Below are 21,388 nucleotides of genomic sequence, written 5' to 3'. Positions count from 1 at the left end.
TCTCTGGTTTGAGAGATTGTAATGTCCTCAATGTATTTCTGGTTGAGCTGTTCTTAAATTTTTGAAGTGTGCAGCCCAAGATTATGCAAGGTGGATTTCCGGCACTGAAACATTTTGGGGTGTATTGTAGAGAACAGGAACAAAGGGAAATGTTCTTTTAGATTTTACAGAATTGACATTTCAGCAAAGTTATGTTAAAAGGAAAAAAAAACTTGCAAGTTCCAGATTGGTCACAATTCCACGAGCTGATTCAGTCTTCAAAGATTATATCTCAAACTCACAAGATAATGGGTGTGATAGTAAGGAATTTGCGCGAGGCTGTAAACTGCACTCCGTAATCCATCTGCTCCCAGTGGGTTAACAGCCGTGCTTTTCCTTGGTCTGGAGTTTCAAATGGCGTTCCCTTTACGGTGTGCAGAAATATATACATTCCCTGGAGGTAGAAGGGAAAAAGAATTATATATGCATACATTCAGTGTTCTTACCTTGCAGCAAATACTGGAATGAAGATAAACTGAACTGACAGAACAGCAATACAGACAAGATGCCAGTGTTTCCATTCAGAAGGCTAGCACAAATCACGTTCCTAAATTTACTGGTCTGTATACCTCTGACAAGCACAACTGGGACTTCCAAAAGTTCACTACCCTACTTAGAGCTTCAGCTAACTTGGAATTTAGAAAATTCTCAGACTAATAATATTTAGAAAAATGAATTAAACACTATTCCACAGAATTACAAAATTTTCACTAGAATTGCAACTGGCACCATTGATGTGGAATAACACATTTTGAGATGTGATTCCCTCAGCTACTTGCATGAACATATGGGATACAACATGGATGTTCAGGATGTATATTGTATATATTTCTGACATTAAATGTACCTATTGAACAACATTTTCTCTTCCTTAGAGGAGAAAATCAACTGAGCTTCCTTTATTTGACAAATCAGATCTACACCATTCATTTTACCCACTGAGCTGGAGTTACAAAGTATGGTTTGTTTGAATACAAGGTGCTGCTCCTCCACCCTGAGGGTGGCCTCATTTTGGCACAAGTGGAGGCCATGGACTGACATGTCAGAATTAAAATATTGGGCTACTGGTGAGTTCCGCTTTAGGTGATGGAGCGGAGGTGCTCAATGAAGTGGTCCCCAAATTTACCACGGGTGTCGCCAACGTAGAGGTGGCTGCATCAAGAGCACTGGATACAATAGACGACCCCAGCAGACTTGCAGGTGAAGTGTTGCCTCACCTGGAAGGACTATTTGGGGCTCTGAATGAAGTTGAGGGAGGAGGTGAATGGGCAGATGTAGCACTTTGGCCACTTTAAGAATATCAGAACTAGAAGTAGGATCAGATTTTTTTGTTCCCCCATACTTACTTTGCTACTCAGAATGTGGGTATTTCTGAGCTTTGTCTACTTTCTCTCACAATCCTTCCATTCTGGTTCCTTTTTGGATTTTCCTTCAAATTTCAGAAATCTGACAGCCCCATATTTGCACCACTATATTGGTAGGACTGTTTGTTTGTAGATCTACAAAAACAACTAATTCTGCCTCTGCATTCTCACCTGCTAAAATTCTCACTTGGTCTATTTGCATTTCTCAGCACTAGTCTTGCAAATCTGTCATTAATCACACATCTCAATCACTGTCCAGATTTCACAAATGCATTTCAAAAGCAAATTTCCATCTTCAATTACTGTCTACTCTATCTATTAAATTTGTAGCCCATCTATATGAATGAGTGCAACCCTCTTACCCATCATTTAATCCTTCTGCATACTTCTACACACTGACAACCTCCTGTATCTGCTTCCATGGAATTGCTTCAAGATGTTATAGAAATCATAAGACCTTAAACAGAATTCAGCCCATCAGGTCTGCTGTGTTATTCCATCATGGATGATCTATTATCCCTCTCAACTCCATTCCCTTGCCTTCTCTCCATAGCCTTTGACACCCTTACTAATTAAGAAACTATCAACCTTTGTTTTAAACATGCCCAATGACTTGGCCTTCACAGCTGTCTGTGGCAATGAAATCCACAGATTCACCACCCTCTGGCTAAAGAAATTCCTTCTCATCTGTTTTAAAGGGACGTCCTTTATTCTGAGGTTGTGCCCTCTGACCCTAGACTTTCCCACTATAGGAAACACCCTGTGCACATCCACTCTACCTAGGCCTTTAAACATTCGATAGGTATCAATGAGATCTGCCCCACCCCCACTACAGCCATCAAATGCTCCTCATATGTTACCCCTTTCTTTCCTGAAATCACAGCGCATCAACTCCTTTCCTCAAATCCAATAGCAAAAAAAAACTTTGCACCAGTAGTTGCAACCCAAAATGATGCCCTACCACAAATTATATTAAAGCACCAGAGAAAGTGTGCTAGAATTTTAACAAAATGATTTGGAGAAAGTCATTAGTCAAGAGTAATCAGATAGCACTTTTCATCTTGATTCTTTAAGATTCATGGATTCATGGGAGGAAGCAAGTGTTTGGCCCATGGTAACTGCTCATTGGCATCTGGTAAGTAAATGATTAAAATGTTCATAACTGGATATGGAATCATTTTACCAGATGACACTATAAAGCTTTTCTGTAAAATGTAGCTCAGCCTCCGAAATTATGTTCTAAAGGAATATAAATTGGAAAGAAAGTCACAGCATTATCTAAAATTAGAGCAAGCATGTGTCATATGCTAATGAGCAAGATATTACCAGGAACTATATAAAGTATATCATAATGTAATTTTTGGCAAAAGAATTGTGCCCACAATGTAAAATAACTTTTAATACATCTAAATAAACATTCTGTGCAGTATGTGGTGCTCAGTCACTACAAATTAGAGCTTCCAATCAGTCTTCTTACATAAACCCCCAATTATGCCAAAATTTTATATTTACCATCTCTACACTTTGTTCATACTGTAGTTAAAAGGAAGTCAAATTGTTATAATTGGCTCCAATTATGGTTCAGAATTGGGATATTTTGAGCAGCTTGCCAGTATTGTGCACTAAAAGATCGAGATTAAAATTCAAATGAATAAAGTAGACTCCACTTTTTAATCCTTTGCCTGCCTTAGTCTCAACCTTGGAGGGAACATTTTAAATGGAGTATTATGAACCTTCTACCACATGATTCCTTTAAGAAAGATTTTGAATGCAGTCACATTGGTTTATATCTATTAGAAACAGACTGAGATTGAAGACTGGTGAGTGTTGGGGTTCCAACAATCTGGACAGCACTTTTACGTACCCTATATACGAAAGTATAAAATCTAGGTCTTGGCTGCATCAAAGTCCAACTTAATTGTTTTTGTTTAATTTGTCTGGATATGGATATTGCAAGGCCGCACCTCAAAATGATTGGACGAGCTGGGTGGTTTCGTTGGCTAGTCGAGAGTCAAGCATACCAATAGATCTGGAGTCACACAAGGGCCAGATTGAGTAAAAATGACAGAATTTACTCCCTGAATGACAGTGACGAATTGGTCACAACAATAACATGGCTACTATTACTAATAACAGCTTGGATATTTAAATACATTGAAATTTCCTGTGTCATGGTGGGATATCAACTTATTTCAGTAGACCAAAGGTCAGGCCTCCAGATATTAGGTGGTTTTATGGGCAAATTTCCAAACTATCTGCAACATGCAAGAGATACTCAATATGTAGAAAATGTACCCTTAAAAACAAAACAAACAGGGTTGTATATACGATAAGCAATTGATTTAATTTTCATTGTTGGATACCATCAAGGATATTTACTGTAATTAAATATTACATAACACACATTAGCCCTAATTAATGTGGACTTTATAAGCTTCCATGAAGGAGTATTTAATAATGTTAAACAAAAGAATAAAATTAAGACTTGAGGGATTCAAGGGATAAAATACAAAACATATGCTGGTAAGAGTATGTGGCTAGCTGGAGCATGAGTTTGGGAACCACTGTCACAGAAAAATCCACACCTTTGGGGGCTGGTGGCAGCTGTTTCTAAATAAGGCTAGAAAACATCCTAGCATTAATCTGTGTAGCAGATACAGTGCTCACAGGTGAACAAAGATACCCAGTACATGTTTACCCAGTGAAGGTCAATGACTTTGCATCCGCCACTTTGAACATTTCTTCAGGTAACCTGAATAATACCTCAAGGGCTTGATGTTTGAGAGAAACTGATATCATTTGATGTGAGCAGAATGTTCCTACAGTGTCCAACCACAAACTCTCAGTAAACATTACCTGGCTGTCAAAATTGTTTTTCTCTACTGGTTAAAGGAGAAAAAGCAGCAAATTTGGAATGACGAGCCAAGAAAGAGAGTAACAACAGCAACAACAACACTGAAGTAGTACACATCATCTGCGAGGATAATCTAGCAGGGGTTCTACAAAGAAAGCCAACTTCCCACTTTAGAGCCAATCTTAGTCATTGAGACCCAAGAACATCTTTCAATGACAGATGGTACAGCCGTGCACATTTTCTGTGGCAACAATTGACTGTAAGATGAGGACTTTTCAATTGCAGAACAGATCAAGATGCTCTCAAAGAAGAAAAATACAGTAGTCCAGGATATTTAACAGACTGGTTCAATATCATACTGTCTAAAAGGGTGCAGTTTCTTTGGGTTAACATGCACCATGCAAGGAAAAGGTGAATAAGGAAAAAAGCTGCACAGGTCATTTTTAGATATTTAAACTAATGAATAGACAAAAAGCTTGAATTTAGAAAACATTTGTCATAACCTTAGGATAAAATGAGTCTTCAAAGTATCACAAAACCAGTAAGCTATGAAAAAAAAAGTTCTGATTACTGTCATTAGGAAACTTAGGCTACGTCCACACTAGACCGGATAAATCCGTAACCGAAGCTTTTTCTCTTCGTTTTGACCCTTTGTCCACACTGAACCGGCGTTTTCCTCCCCCGAAAATGGATATTTTCTAAAACGCCCTCCAGTGTGTGTAAATTTGAAAACGCCGATTGTGCAGAGAAGTGTGGACAGGGTAAACAGATATTTTTAAAAACGCATCATGACGTGCCGGAACAGATGGTGGCAGTGCGGCATTTCATTGTTTTCTCGAACGCAACACCCCACACAACCTAACAATTTCAGAACAGACTGCAATGAGACTGAAGACAGAAGAGTTAGAAATGTACTCACCAAATACTTTAACCCATAACTTACTAAATAAATAAGTATACTCACTTTGCCCTGTTTTATATCCTTGCTTGTATGAAGGTGGTTTACCTATTTATGCAAGTACTTCTCTGACAATAGATGTGTAACAGCCTAACGTAAAGTTGTATGGAAATACAAGATAACACTGATGCAGACATGTTTTATACATTTAACAAGGTGCTTTATTAATGCAACAGAGTTAGTCAGTTTTTCAATGTTCGTCATCAGCCGGGTCATACTGTCCGTGAACTCCCTGTCGGTTGCCTCCATCTGCTCCAGTATGTGTTTTTTTTGTTTTTAAGTCCTCCTGCACGAAAGCCAACAGCGATTCCTTTTAAGTTTTTCTAGTCTGTAACTGGACAAATGCGCACCAAGTATACCGTTTCCTCTTCGCTTGTTTTCTGTGTGTCCTGCGCATTCCCAGTAGGAGGAGATTCGCCCAAATATCCGTTCTAATGTGGATGGAGATATTTTTAAAAAACGCCTGGTGTGGACGCCTATCGTTTTTACGCGAAACCGGCGTTTTCAAAATTATCCGGTCTAGTGTGGACGTAGCCTTATAGGCAACTCTTGGCTTCTAGAAACTGAGATCACATAATAGATTAATTAACAGTTGATCAGAAGGGAACAGAATGGAGGCAGTAAATATTTAGTAAGACAATTCCAGGTACCATAAGACATCAATGACAACAAACATTCTATTTAGGTAGCAGCCCTAATTAAAGTAACATTTAAATAATGAAGTTGAAACTTTGAAACGTCTCAGTTACTTAATTATTTGGGTGGGGTGGGGATGAATAGTGAGAAGTAAACTATTGAGAGAAAGAACATGGATGTTATAGTCATCAGACAGTTGGTGATTAGCTCAGCTTGTTACAAAATGCAAGCACTATTACCTCAGCTATTTTGAACAGAAGTAGGTCTTTCAGATTGCCAAAACATTTTATTGAAGTAATGCTTCCTGAAATCATTACATTCAACCTTTCTCTTATTCCAAGCTAATAAGCTCTTATTCTGGATTCCCATCTATAAAAAAAATGGTTCAGACTTATTCTATCATATTCTAATCACTTTAAACATAACAATATATACTCAGTCATATGCATTCAAGAAAATACAACCTTAGCCTATGCATTCTGTTGTCCCCATTCTGTACTAGCGAATCTGCATTTTGCCCCCTCCAAGGCCAGATCCTTCCTGATGTGTTACAGTATTTTAGTTGAGATTTAACCAGTTTATAGAACTGTAACATGAATATTGTGTCCAAATCTGATCAAGATAAAAGATAATATTTTCTTAATGTTATAATTTTTTTGTAATTATTGTTCAAAGACCTTGAGTCTCTTTGCTCCTCCACTGCTTTCCATTTATTTAACCTACCAGTGCCCCATTGTAATTTTCTACTTCCTGTTTCTTTAGCTATTGTGCCACATAGCTCTATTCCTTCATTTAGGCAGAGTTCTCTGACTGTTTCCAGGCAGGTGACTCAACAAAGACAACAGAAAATATTAAAGAGTTTGTTTACAAAACAGTGGCTTGATTTTCCTAATCACTACTTGTTTAAATGTAACCTACGCAACTACACTTGGGGTATATGAGGTGTCCAGGGAAGGGTAGCACCTCTGGTGAAAGAGCTTGTCATGCCTGTTCTGGGGCAGTTCACTCACCTTTGGTCCCCACCAGACATTGAGCTCTCACCTGTGACTCCAAGTAGCTGTTTGCATGTGACAGCAGCCACACCCTAGTATGCTGCTTCAAGGGGGACACTAAACCAGGTGAGGGTGGCCTCACACCCCAGTGAGATAGTGACATACCTGTTCTGGTATGCAGAGGCAGCTCTGGCAAACTGGGCAGATGAGATCTACAGTGAGATCCAACAGCCGGGAAAGCAATACTGCAACACTCCCTAGAGAGCCAAGGGCACGATGACAAGGCACAGGAGATGTCAAGGTCATACACTGCAACCAAGGAGGACCTTTGTTTGTGACACTTGTTTGTACCGCCGGACTCGTAAGGTCGAGAGAGTGGAACTGACCCAGAACAACAGCTTTTCCACTTTAAAAACTCTCCTGCACAGGTTTCCTGTCATCGTCAGACATGACGGACAACCACCATGCAACTTCCCACATTCAAGAGTGGAAGACTATCATTCTCAGGAAGAGGTAGTCTTTTGGAAGAGAGATAAATAGTTTTGTATTGCCAAGCACTTGCGTGATTAGATTGCTGTAATTTGCTTACAAGTGAAGACAGTGCTGCAGTTTTGTATTTTGAATTATATTTTAACTTATTTGTGGTAATATTTTATTTTATAGAACTACCCAAAAGTCTTGGGCACATACATATATAGCTAGAGCACCCAAGACTTTGTTTTTTGCACAGTATTGTAATAATTTTATGTATTGCACTGTACTGCTGCCACACAAAAAAAGCCAAATTTCATGACTTATGCAAATGATAAATCCAATTCTGATATGGGTCTCAATTGTGGTCTGAGAGTGGGAAGGGGGCAGGGAGAGGGGAATCACAGTTGGGAAAAGGGCAAGGAAGAGGGGAGGGAGCAGGAAGCACCAGAAAGATACTCTGTAATGAGCAATAAACCAATTGTTTGGAATCAAATGTCCTTGCCTGGTGTCTCAGGGCTGGATGTGTCTGTACCCACGCCACTTCCCGCCCCTGGTACTCCTTCTCTGCTACCTGTCCCACACTCCTCATGTGGTGCTCCACCCTTGCCACTTCCAATATCCTTTACTCCCGCCAGATTTACAATCTTGCTGTCTGCTCCACATTGACAAATACATTACTGTGCAAGTTTTAGGCACCCTAGCTATATACAAGTGCTGTGTGTGATATATGTATTGTGGGTGCACCATGGTCCAGAGGAACGTTGTTTAATATGTACAGTCAGATGATAATAAACTTGAACCTGAGTTTGCATACAGATTTACAAAAGGTTTTTAACCTTGTATGCAAACTGCAGAAATCATGCAAAGTGATTGACAATGCTAATTTTTTTTTTTAAATAGCACCATTTCTGGGAACATCATGAATAAAGAACATCACAAAGAAAAGTAGTGTGGAAAGAATGGAAACTGCACAGATCACAAAATCTCTGCCAACCTAGGAAAAATAAAACATGACAGCATTCAGCAAATTGTTTACAAAGATCATTGGAAATTAAAATAAATTTGCTGATTCGCTTTGATGCTCCTAAAAGGGTCAACTCCATCATAAGTGCACACTTAAGCCACAAGGTACAGACTGTTTTATTGATTGCCACTATTTTATCTAAAATGATTGCAATCACCTTGAAATATATTTATTCTTACCAAAACATACTTTAAGAGTGATTCAGGTACAATCTGTCATTATCAGGTTTGAACAAGTGTAGATACACCAGACATAGTTTTAAACTAGGACTGGAGTTTTATAATATTAGAAATCTGGCATACTGTAGGTGTTTAAAAGGAACAATCAATTAATTTTGACCACCATCAAGGAGTGAGATTGGGCCACCTGAGCAGTGGCCATTGCAGGGTTATAATGGGGCATTCATCAATTTCAGGAATAATTCTTCCATCTATCCTCCAAGACAAAATCCTTCAAAGGATCAAAATGAAGGCAGCAATCTCAGCAAGCCAATGTTTTTATTTTTAAAATGAGTAAATGATGCATTGGAAGCGCACGCATTACTTACTGAAGCACGCACCAACCTGCATTCTACCACCTCATGAACGTTTCTTAGTTTTAGAAATTTAAAAATCTTTATAAAAAGACTATGGGTTTTCATTTTAAGTGATAAAATCTGAGTACATATTGAATGCTGGTGTTTGTTTGGAACCAAGTGATTTTGGAAGTGAAAACTTTTTTGGAAAAAAAAAATCAAGAGACAAAATATTTTCACTGGTAGCATTTTCCTGACTGTTTTTAAAGTATTTTACCTCCATGATCTATGACAGAGGTTCAATGTTATGAAATATGATGGCAACTGACAATGAAAAATTAAGCTTAGGAAAATGATACAAATGTAACAAAATTAAAATAAAACAAGCACTACAAAAAGGGTGCACGCCACCTCAATTCAAAAATATAGTAATTATTTGGCTAAAAAAAGCATTTAACAGACTGAAAAGCACGTTATACTTCAGATGGCCTTACCGTATTATGAATAATATTGGTGAGAGTCCATACTACTGGCACACTGAAGAATGGGATGCTCAAGAGAATGATATGAAGTAATCCAATTCCCAAGATATAAGACAGCCAAATCCCACGGCTGTTCATAACTCGGGTATTTGGATTCACTTCGCTGTGAGCAGTACCCACATTCATGGTTTGTTTCTTTACAACCTAAAAAGGGAAAAAAAAATATAAAATTAGCAATTCCCAAAAAATAAAAAAGCACACCAAACATCATCTGTGGTTAAAGAAATACGATAACGTCAACTAACGCTCCACCCCGCAACTCCTCCCCACCAATAAAAACCAAGTCAAAGATGAAAATTCAGCTTTCACTAATGCAAGCCGTTTCTTAAAAAAATAAACGGCATTATTTAACAGCAAACTTATAACCTTAGAGAGAAGAGGGGCGAGGGAGTGACCACTGACTAGAAACTTAACTCGTGAATACTGTGTCAGCAAAAGTAGGCAAAAAGCTGGGTATTCGGCAATGACTGGATCACCTCCCCCAAAGCTCTTCAATCATTTACAAGGCCCAAATCAGGTATATAGAGGAAAACTTGCCTGGATTAGTGCAGTCCTGATAACTAACTAGCCCACAACTATTTTCAATAGTTAATTTAGTGAAAAGCAAACCGGGAATATTAAGATACTAATTTACAATTGTCAGTATTCAAAAGCATCAAATATTATAACAAAGGTGAAAGGCCTACAGAAAGGAACTATGTTCTTGACAGAGAATGAGAATTGCTCAATTCTAAAAATGAACTTAAAATTAATCTTGTCAGTTACCAGGTATGCTTGCTAAACAGAAGATTTAGTTGACCTTTTAAGACAAAGTAAAATTCATATCATATTTTGATTAAAACTTGAATTATTAAATTTAAATGGAGGTAGTCATTCAACTCTTCTTCATAATTAATGATCTTCTCACAATTTTAAAAATATCTAGCTTTTGTTATCAAATCATCAATAGATGAAAAATTGATACCTGCAAAAAGCCAGTTGAAAGAACTGGCAGGTGATCAACATATTTTTTCCCTGCTCCAAATCCAAAGGAGGAAAAAAAAATCCCTATTTGTCTCACCGCTCCTTCTGGCTAATACTCGCTAATCATTTGCTCTTTCATGAATTTACTTGATAAGTGAGCAGCAGTTTGCACTGTGACAAGAACTTGCATAGGACTCTGACCATACATCGACCCCTCATTTACATGCATATGCATCACTAGGAGTTACTGGATAGTGATCAAAATGAAGATACTTTTCCTGTTTTCTCCCTTCTCCTTACTAGTCCAGAGGCACTGAAATTAATTGGAATTTCAGTACTCTAAATGATCAGTACTATTAATCATAATACGTGGCATTTTAGATATGCATATTCTAAACAGTATATTCAAGTGGTTTACATGACTAGCCAGCCAAACACACAGCAGGTGGTTTAAAGTGGCTATACTGGATGAAGGACAAATAGACAATTGGTCACAGTACAATGTGTACGTTATTCAAGGGTGAAAAGTGTTAAACACGAGACCTTGCAGATGCTGGAAATTGTGAGCAACACAAGTGCTGGAGGAACTCAGCAAGTCAGGAAGCATTTACGAAGGAAAATAAATAGCTGATGTTTTGAGCTGGGATCCTTCATCAGAACTGAAAAAATGTTAATTCTTTAGGACTTTTCACATTAGCCCTTTTCCTTTCATGGATTTAACTGATACATCAATTTCTACAAATTTTATGCTCTATATTTCACTCTCCCCCACACAGTCATTAGGATGGGATGCCCTAATGATTTCGAACTAGCACTAGAGGATGCTTAGTATTAATACGTATGAAACTCCTGAAACACAGCTAAAACTGTCAATTTGCTTACGGGATAATTTAACAGCAGGTATCCTCATCTTCCTCACGAGAGCATTAACACACTGTTGAAACTATATCTCAATAGTGCTGTTGCAATTACTTACATTTATAAACACATGAAGGTGTCTCAATAGTCAATCCTGCTGAAACTCTAAAGCTTAGTGAACAGAAGTGTCTTCTCAAAAATAAAACAAACCAATTTACTTCTGCAAAAATACTTCCCTATAAAATTCTATACAACAGAAATAAAACCAGAAAATGCTGGAAATTCACAGCAAGCTGGGCGATATCTATGAAGAGTAAATGCTTAGGTCATTAATAAGATTAATTTTCCAGCAACTGCAATAATTAGATTTTTGCTCTGTACATAATATAATACAATTTGCAGAGTGTCAATAAATTGCTGCACAACAGTCTACAAAGAAAATATTATTGATGCAGAGTAGCTCAATATTAGAGAAAGCTTCGGGTAATCAAAAGTTCTAGAATAGCCTACTCTGTACAAACTAAAGGTACCAGAAATTAACTACTGGAATTAATTTTTCAAAAGAGAAAAAGGAGCTACTTAATTCCAACCTTAACTCTTAGAATATTAACCAAAGTAGTTAAGCTAATAGCAGGCTGAGAAGCAGCAATCATGATGCTCTAATTTAATTTTTACAGGCATCCGTTAGTCTCGCGAGACCATGGATTTGCGCCTTGGAAGGTTTCCAGGGCACAGGCCTGGGCAAGGTTGTATGGAAGACCGGCAGTTGCCAATGCTGCAAGTCTCCCCTCTCCACGCCACCGATGTTGTCCAAGGGAAGGGCACTAGGGCCAATACAGCTTGGCACTGGTGTTGTCGCAGAGCAATGTGTGGTTAAGTGCCTCGCTCAAGGACACAACACACTGCCTCAGCTGAGGCTCGAACTAGCGACCTTCAGGTCACTAGACCGACACCTTAACCACTTGGCCACGCGCCAACAATTTAATTAGCATTTCAGCTAAAACAGACTGTGGTCTCCACACCCCTATTAAATCAAGGGTCAATTCAATTAACCAACTTAGTGATAAATTAATGAAAGTCTTCTGCATGCAACAGTGTACACCCAAGTTTAAAATGAATTTATACTAACCTACAGAGCAACATGCACAAGACAGAAATTCAAATTATGGCTGCAAATTATACCATGTCTGAAATATCATATATGACTTCCTGGCCTGGTAAGACACTGATGAATGTCTTTTCTGATCTATAGATTTCAAAACCTCCAATTACAAAACAGTGGTAAAAATAATATACACATTTAACTTAAAATGTCTGGAATTCCACAATACCTTTCAGAATATTTGAGGAACTAACCTATGTAGATTGGATCCTACATTGTGATAGCTCAGCATGCAGAGATAATAATTTAAAAAAAAAATCGCTGTAGTTTGGAATCAAAAGATCTAAACTATTTTTAATGCAAAAACTTATTTCCAACAAACTGTTTACTTAAGTTTATAAACAGGAAATTTTGTCAGTTATTTGCATAATTAATCACCTATTATCAATTAAAATTATATAATAATTCAGTTTTTTCTGTTCAAAAATCAACATCAAACTATAGTTGGATTGTAAGGCCTGGATAGAGTGAACATGGAGAGGATGGTTCCAGTAATGGAAGAGTCTAGGACCAGAGGGCACACATTCTTAGAATAAAAGGATGTTCCTTTAGGACCAAGATGAAGTAGAATTCTTTAGCCAGAGGGTGGTGAACCTGTTGAATTTATCATCACATTTGGCTTTGAATATATTTAAAACAGAGGTTGACAGAGTGTGGATTAGTAAGGGTATCAAAGGTTATGGAGTGAAGGCAGGAGAATGTGTTTGAGAAAGAAAAATAAATCAAACTTCAAAGTAAGTTTCTGTCACCATATGGTACCTTGAGTTTCATTTTCTTGCAGGCATTCACAGGAAAACAAAGAAATACAATCAATGAAAAGCTACAAACAAAAACTGACAACCAATGTGTAAAAGCTACCGAATTGTGCAAATAAAAAATAATAAAATTGATTTAAAAAAAAAATCAGTCCTTAAAAGCAAGTCCATGGATTGTGGAATCAGTTCAGAGTTGAGGTGAGTGAAGTTATACATGCTGGTTCAGGAGTCTGATGGTTATAGGGTAATAACTGTTCCTGAACATGGTATGGGACACAAGGCTCCTGAACCTCCTTCCTGATGGCAGCAGCGAGAAAAGTGAAGAGAGATGGTGGGGGTCCTTGATGATCAAAGCCATGATTGAATGGCACACTCAATGGGCTGAATTCTGCTCTGATGTGTTACGGCAACCCTGGTCTAAGATTAATGGTCCAACTTATCAATGCAGTAAAACAACAGGACATGAAATGGCAAAGTAATGAAACCTCTCTATATTGTATAGTGCTTGAACTAATTAAGTACAAATATAATTAATACTTCAAAATGGTGTTTGCTGTCCCTCTCAGGATCTCGGCATAGAAATGTGTCAGTAATCATACACTTAGCACAGTGGGGATGTTAAACTTGCTCTTCATTAGTTATTTTAATTTAATTTTAATAAGATTTCAATGGCTTTCTTACATGCAAAGGTATTTAACAATGCACTGAGTTAAATATTTCTTTATGGACCGATGGCTGGTGGACAAAGACTTCTTTAATACTTTTTCATATTGTGTGTATTCACTTAAGAGTCCAAGAATCTACATGGAAAGGTAGTTTGTATAATAAGACTTCCACTTCACTCCGGACTATATCTTGCACCTCTAAGGTAGGCCTCTTTTTCAATGGACTGGTTGCTAAGAGGCACACAAAATGCATCAGCTTGCATGTCTTCTTGTTTTAATTTCCTACGAGAAAAGCGTCTGATGACTGCCAGGTGCACCTTCCTGCAAAATGGAGATTAATATTAAAACCATGTTTAAAACTTCTCAACATGAGTGGTGGGAAGGAACAGGAACACAAAGTATGCTAAGCAGAGGAGCCAGTAAAATCTGAAAATGCAAGTTGAGGAATATACCAGATATGAAATATTTATGAGTCATACTTTGGCATAGAAAAACAAGACTGTGGGAGGTGTGCTTTTCATCTTCGAAGGTATGGGTATGTAGTTGTTGGGAACCATTTAATGTATGAAATGAAACACGGAAGAAGGTAGTCACCTGTAGGGAGACAGCACCATTTGTACTCTCCTACCAACGCCCCCCCCCTCAACATTACTGCATCTTTGAGAAGGGAAAGGTTGACTCTGAGTTTGAAGCCTATTCAGTGCAACAGACACTGGTCAGGGCTTTTCCCATACCAAAGGTTCAGGGAGAAAATTATCTTGAGATTTAAAAAAAAATCCCAGCACTTAGTTTTGTCAAATACTGTAAGCTATCAATTAGGCCTTACACTAAATTGTCTTGGTAAAGAAAAAAGATTGAAATGATCATTTTTGAAGACTGAAGCTATGTTGCCAATCAAGTATATTCTTCATGCTTCTTCAATACAGTGGATTCCAGTTAAATAGAACACATCAGGACCAGTACGTTTTGGCCTAATTAAGTTGCTGTCCCAATTAGCTGAAGTTTCATAGAAATAGTTAAAAGGCATAAAAAAGACAAACTATTATTTAATTGAGTAACAATTTATGTGTTTAACTGAAATACAGAACAAATTAGAAAACTATCAATACCTCTACAGTATTACAAAACTATATTAGTTCCTAATAGTTATCAATGAAAGAATTCATCTGGTTTTTGATTGACTAAAAATGAACGAAATCAACACAGACATCTAATGCAGATAATGGACTACCTTCATACAACGCATCCTCCAAATCTTCATTTTCATTGTAACATTCAAGATGATCGCCGATTGAACCTTCAAAGTCTTCGTAGTTCCTAACTTGAAGTTGTGAAATCGTTTCATTTTCACTCCCGGCCATTTCTGGCATCTCCAAGCCTGAATGCTTGAAACCACAGTGAGCAAAACAGTTCTGAATTGTCTTACTGCTTATTCTTTGCCAACTATCAGTGACAAAAATCACTGCTTTTTGAATACAAACACACGCAACCGACCTTATTTAAAAACTGATTGCTCTAAGCATGGTGTAGTATCTAACAGCCACATAAGTGCACACAACAGATGCTAGTGAGAAACTGTTCAGCAAGTCTCCTGTCCCAATTAAGCAGGGTAGTGTCCCAAATAAACAAAGGGAATCGCGGCTATTTTCTTGATTTAATTTTTGTTCTTTAAAAGTTTTCCCAAATAACAGCTGTGTCAATGGCACAATTAACCAGAATCCACTGTATTTAAGTTGCTATCATACAAAACAATCTAATTTGTTTATTTTGTTCCCAATTTATATCTTTAATCAATAACAGTGGTTATGCTGTATAAAGTATTTTCAGTATTTGTGACTGAATGCAAACCTAATGTGATCAAAAACATCACAGCCAAGGATTAGAGAGAAAAAAAAAATGTCCACATTGTTAGCAGCCACTCAGGTCATGATAGCACAGGTTTCAATTTAAATGTCTACTACAAATACTGTAAATCACATTCAAGTCAGATAATAATTTCCTGTTCCACTCTGCACATCCAACACTCTGGTCTCAAAATAGAAATTTGTGGTGATTCAGCGAATTTCATGTTATGGATCTGGATTCTGCAAAAAATAAAGACAAGCTAGTTGTAATAAGAGGGGAATGAAAAGGCATGTCCCTCTTATTGAGGAGCATGCAACGAGACACGCCATGGTAGCATTGCGATTAGTGCAACACGATTACAGCTTGGGGCATTCTGGAGTTCGGAGTTCAATTCCAGCGCTGTCTGTAAGGAGTCTATACATCTTCCCCATGGAATGTGTGAGTTTTCCCTGGGTGCTTTAGTTTCTTCACAGTCCAAAGACCTACTGGGTAGGGTCATCATAAATTGTCGAGATTAGGTTAGGATTAAATTGGGTTTGTCGGGAGTTGCTAGGGCAGCGTGGCTCAAAGGGTCAGAAGGGCCTTCTCTGCACTGTATCACTAAATAAAATAAAAGCCCAATCTGATTAACTTTAGCATATTTCTCAAAGATCACAGCATCTTAAATTTAATTACACATGTTTAAAGAGAACATCTGGATAAAAGCATCAATTTCTACAAAAGCCTAAAATGGTTCATTGAGAAACTTATGCATTCACTTAAAAATCAGATGATGAGGTGTAAAATATTTTAGAACTTCTGAAGTTATCGGGAGGATCATATAAATGCATGTTCATTTATATATTCTGTGCATACAAGTAGAGGCATGTTCCATGTAACGATCCACTCAATTCAAATGTAAGCAAATAGGCTCGCTAGACATACATTCTAAACTGGGCTATACCTAGCTTAAATACTTAAATTCAGAAGAGAAGACATAAATAACGTGGTCATAAAAAGGGCAACACAAATATGTTATTCCAAAGAGCATGGCTTGCAAGAATATTGCTTTAAGATCTTTTATTCCAAAGGAATTACATTCTTGAAATTAATACTGTAATGATTTTCTAACAATATGTCAAATTAAAATAAATACTTTTGGAGAAAGTTATCTGAAGCAGCATTTCTGTTACAACCATGATTTAAAAATCAGGTTGCAATTAGCTGTTTTCACAAGCAGCAACAGATCAGCGCAATGGCAGAACCAACAATGTAAAAACATAGGAATAAGTCTCCTGACTTGGATTGCCAGAATCAATGTCTAGTTGTATATTTCCCACAGTTCAACTGAACACAAGCATGGGAATTTCACACCGTACCGCTTCTTTCATGCAAGTCTATTGACAATTGTGTTTGATTTGTGAATAAAAATAGAGAACAATGCAGCTTCTGTTCCTGGAATCTAAAACCGCTTACGGTATTAAATAATCTCAAAAGAAGTTTATGTGGAATAATCCATGTGTCAAAGTGTATGTAGTGCAAGTTTGAAAATTTAACAACAAAAATACAACCTTTAGAAACCCAAGTCTATAAAGCAGTTTGATTTGCCTTAAGAAGAGTATTAATGCCAATCTAGGCAACACTTAAGCAGCAGTCCGACCATTCATTCACAGGAATCATTCTTCCAAAATACTTTGAAGTCAGCTCCTTTATAAAGCTCACAATTAACTCTCACTCCTGCATTACCTTGGGAACTTCAAACTCTGGCACTTTGTAAGCAATTCTTGTTTTTGAAATCCTAAATTCCTGAAGACAATACATCTACAGAAGCATAATCAGATGAAAATGCATGGACACAGTTCTGTGCTACAGTATAATTCCGTGTTGCATCAACCAGAAGTTGGAACTGCTTAGAATATCAGCTTCCTGAAGGGAAGAGGTTTACTTTATAAATTAGTATTGATCCTGCACTAGAAACAACATCAGCATAGAATTCTAACGCATCTAATCATTATTGCTGCATAAGCATACAATGCATTAGCATATACAGGATTATCTATCATTCTTCCAACCACTATTTTCTTTGAATTTGCTATACAGTTCATGCCCACAATCCATCAAAATATTTTACTATATCTGAACCAAATTATCAAAGACTAATAGGACTAGCCATTTTTATTATATTTCAAAGACAAGGACAAACAATGTCTATTGGCCCAGTAAGCAGTAACATATTGGAGATACTTAACCACTTCAGTGGTGTTTATTTTATTCTCTATTAGTGCAATTAAGTTTTTTATGGGTAACAATGCTCCATCTAATCTATATGCACTGTTATCTCTGCCTCTAGCTCAGCCACATTAAATGCATGGTACAGTAAGCACACTTAAGCACAGCAAGCTCTTACAACCAAATATCCAAACAACCAGAATATTTTGTACTATTCTTGAATTTTATATGTTTGGTACTAAAAAGCAAAATCAAAGATTAGGCACACAAAATTATATGGACAAAGCACAAGAATTTTACACATTAAGCACAGAGCAAGATGTCCAAACAGTGTCAGATAGGCATCTATAGCTCTCAAAAATTCTTAACATATTATTCCTCATATGTTGGTCTCTGTTCTGTTGGGCAATGATCAGTCCTGTAGCCTATCTAAGAGCCTTTTAAACACCTCTATTATCTTTGCCTCCGCCATCACCCCATGGTAGTGCATTCCAGGCACCCATCACCCTTTGTAAAACGAAAACTTGAACTGCACATTTCCTTTGAAGTTACTCCCTCTTATTAAATGCATGCTGCCTTTTTAGACATTACAGCCCTGTGGAAAAATACCAGCCGTCTACTCTATCTACGCCCTTGATAATCTTACAAACCTCCACCAGATCTCCCCTCAGCCTCCACCATTCCAGAGAAAACAACCGAAGTTTGTTCAACTGCTCCTTATAGCACATGCTCTCTAATCCAGGCAGAATCTTCATAAACCTCTTCTGCCTCCACATCTTTCCTATAATGGGGTAACCTGAAATGAAAACAATACTACAAAAAAAGGCAACAGAAGAAAGTTAATGGAAACAAACTGGCACTTCACAGTATAAATTCATCAGAATTTCAGTCCATAATCGAGATCTGATGATTCTTAGTATAAACAATGGCATGCAAAAGTTTGGGTACCCTGGTCAAAATTTCTGTTACTGTGAATAGCTAAGTAAAAGATGACCTGATTTCCAAAAGGCATGAAGTTAAAAAGATGAGACATTTCTTTAATATTTTAAGCAAGATTACTTTTTTTATTTCCATCTTTTAGTTTCAAAATAACAAAAAAAGGAAAAGGGCCCAAAGCAAAATTTGGGCACCTGCTATGGTCTGTACTTAGTAACACCCCCTTTGGCAAGTATCACAGCTTGCAAGCGCTTTCCGTAGCCAGCTAAAAGTCTTTCAATTCTTGTTTGGAGGATTTTCACCCATTCTTCCTTGCAAAAGGCTTCTAGTTCTGTGAGATTCTTGGGCCATCTTGCATGCACTGCTCTTTTGAGGTCTATCCATAGATTTTCGATGATGTTTAGGTCATGGGACTGTGAGGGCCATGGCAAAACCTTCAGCTTGTGCCTCTTGAAGTAGTCCATTGTGAATTTTGAGGTGGGTTTAGGATCATTATCCTGTTGTAGAAGCCGTCCTCTTTTCATCTTCAGCTCTTTTTTTTTTAAACAGACAGTGTGATGTTTGCTTCCAGAATTTGCTGGTATTTAATTTAATTCATTCTTCCCTCTACCAGTGAAATGTTCCTCGTGCCACTGGCTGCAACACAAGCCCAAAGCATGATCGATCCACCCCCGTGCTTAACAGTTGGAGAGGTATTCTTTTCATGAAATTCTGCACCCTTTTTTCTCCAAACACACCTTTGCTCATTACGGTCAAAAAGTTTTATTTTAACTTCATCAGTCCACAGGACTTCTTTCCAAAATGCATCAGGCTTGTTTAGATGTTCCTTTGCAAACTTCTGATGCTGAATTTTGTGGTGAGGATGCAGAAAAGGTTTTCTTCTGATGACTCTTCCATGAAGGTCATATTTGTGCAGGTGTCGCTGCACAGTAGAACAGTGCACCACCACTCCAGAGTCTGCTAAATCTTCCTGCAAGTCTTTTGCAGTCAAACGGGGGTTTTGATTTGCCTTTCTAGCAATCCTACGAGCAGTTCTCTCGGAAAGCTTTCTTGGTCTTTCAGACCTCAACTTGACCTCCACTGTTCCTGTTAACTGCCATTTCTTAATTACATTAACTGAGGAAATTGCTACCTGAAAGCGCTTTGCTATCTTCTTATAGCCTTCTCCTGCTTTGTGGGCATCATTTATTTTAATTTTCAGAGTGCTAGGCAGCTGCTTAGAGGAGCCCATGGCTGCTGATTGTTGGGACAAGGTTTGAGGAGTCAGGGTATTTATAAAGCTTTGAAAATTGCATCACTTGGCCTTTCCTAACAATGACTGTGAACAAGCCATAGCCCTAACAAGCTAATTAAGGTCTGAGACCTTGGTAAAAGTTATCTGAGAGCTCAAATCTCTTGGAGTACCCAAACTTTTGCATGGTGCTCCTTTCCTTTTCCCCCCCCCCCACTCTAAAATTGTACAAAACAAAAATAATACACTAATCTTGCTGAAAATGTTGAAAAGAATGTTTCATCTTTAACTTTAAGACTTTTGGAGATCAGTTCATCTTCTACTCACTTAACTATTCACAGTAACAGAAATTTTGACCAGGAGTGCCCAAACTTTTGCATGCCACTGTACTGTAAATTCTTGATCTGTTCTGTCAACAAAACCTTGGTATTTCAAAGAAAAAAATTTGGATTTATGATTCCACTTGTTACGTAAACTTGCAATCCAGTATACACTTCAGGGCTGTGCACTTAATTTTGGTAGGGAATAGTAAGAAGAGTTGCACAGAAAATAATGAAATAAAACAAGGGGTCTGGATAACTAGCTCTATCCTGCAGAGAAAGTGAATATTGAGGTAGTAACAATTCTGATCAATAAGGCTGGTAAATAAGGAAGATACTGACACAGTACTGAATTAGATGGAAATACAATCTCTATAGACAGTGGACTTATACATAATTAGGTATTTCCACAAGTTGCAGTGTTGCAGAAGGTGAAAGATAGGAGTGGGACTACGGAGATTAATTGTCACGAATCTTGCATATCAATTGCAGAAACTGCAAAGCCTTGGATGTGGTTCTTTAGAGCCTTAGGAAAATCCAGACAGTTCTTTTTTTAAAAAAAAGTGGATGATGAGCTTAGCCATGGTAATCTTAAAGTCTGACTATAGACTACACTACAGCGAAGGCAAGAAATCTATTTGCTATTACTGGCTTAAGACAATAGTTTTTTGGGGTTTTCAAAATACATAGTTTGGATAGTTCAGAGTTGAGAGAATAATTAAAAGTTTAGATAGATAGACAGATATACTTTATTGATCCCAAGGGAAATTGGGTTTCGTTACAGCTGCACCAACCAAGAATAGAGCATAAATATAGCAATACAAAAACCACAAACAATCAAACAACAAAATGCAAACTATGCCAGATGGAAAATAAGTCCAGGACCAGTCTATTGGCTCAGGGCCTCTGACCCTCCACGGGAGGAGCTGCAAGTTCGATGGCCACAGGCAGGAACAACCTCCCGTACCGCCCAGTGTTGTATCTCGGTGGAATATGGCCGAAGTCCAACAGTAAAAACTTCAATATCCAGTCTACAAACACGTTCCTC

General features: G+C 37.7%; 1 protein-coding gene across 7 annotated transcripts in view; it reads right to left on the bottom strand.

Annotated features, from left to right (window-relative positions):
• LOC134340531 (ORM1-like protein 3) overlaps nt 1–21,388 on the bottom strand; it is a 35,104-nt gene that overhangs the window by 4,039 nt on the left and 9,677 nt on the right. The window contains exons 2-5 of one of the 7 annotated variants that reach the window (XM_063037868.1): nt 18,504–18,666; nt 15,032–15,185; nt 9,350–9,541; nt 282–433 (exon numbers count right to left, since the gene is read on the bottom strand). In XM_063037868.1, coding sequence (XP_062893938.1) covers nt 282–433; nt 9,350–9,541; nt 15,032–15,145 — 458 coding nt within the window. In that variant the 5' untranslated portion in view covers nt 15,146–15,185; nt 18,504–18,666. The other 6 variants (XM_063037869.1, XM_063037867.1, XM_063037870.1 and 3 more) reach the window with 6 other exon arrangements.

The sequence above is a fragment of the Mobula hypostoma genome, chromosome X1 (genome assembly GCF_963921235.1).
Source record: "Mobula hypostoma chromosome X1, sMobHyp1.1, whole genome shotgun sequence".
Lineage (NCBI taxonomy): Eukaryota > Metazoa > Chordata > Chondrichthyes > Myliobatiformes > Myliobatidae > Mobula > Mobula hypostoma.
Note: the sequence above shows the minus strand (reverse complement) of the source record. Positions and strands in the feature narration are given on the sequence as shown.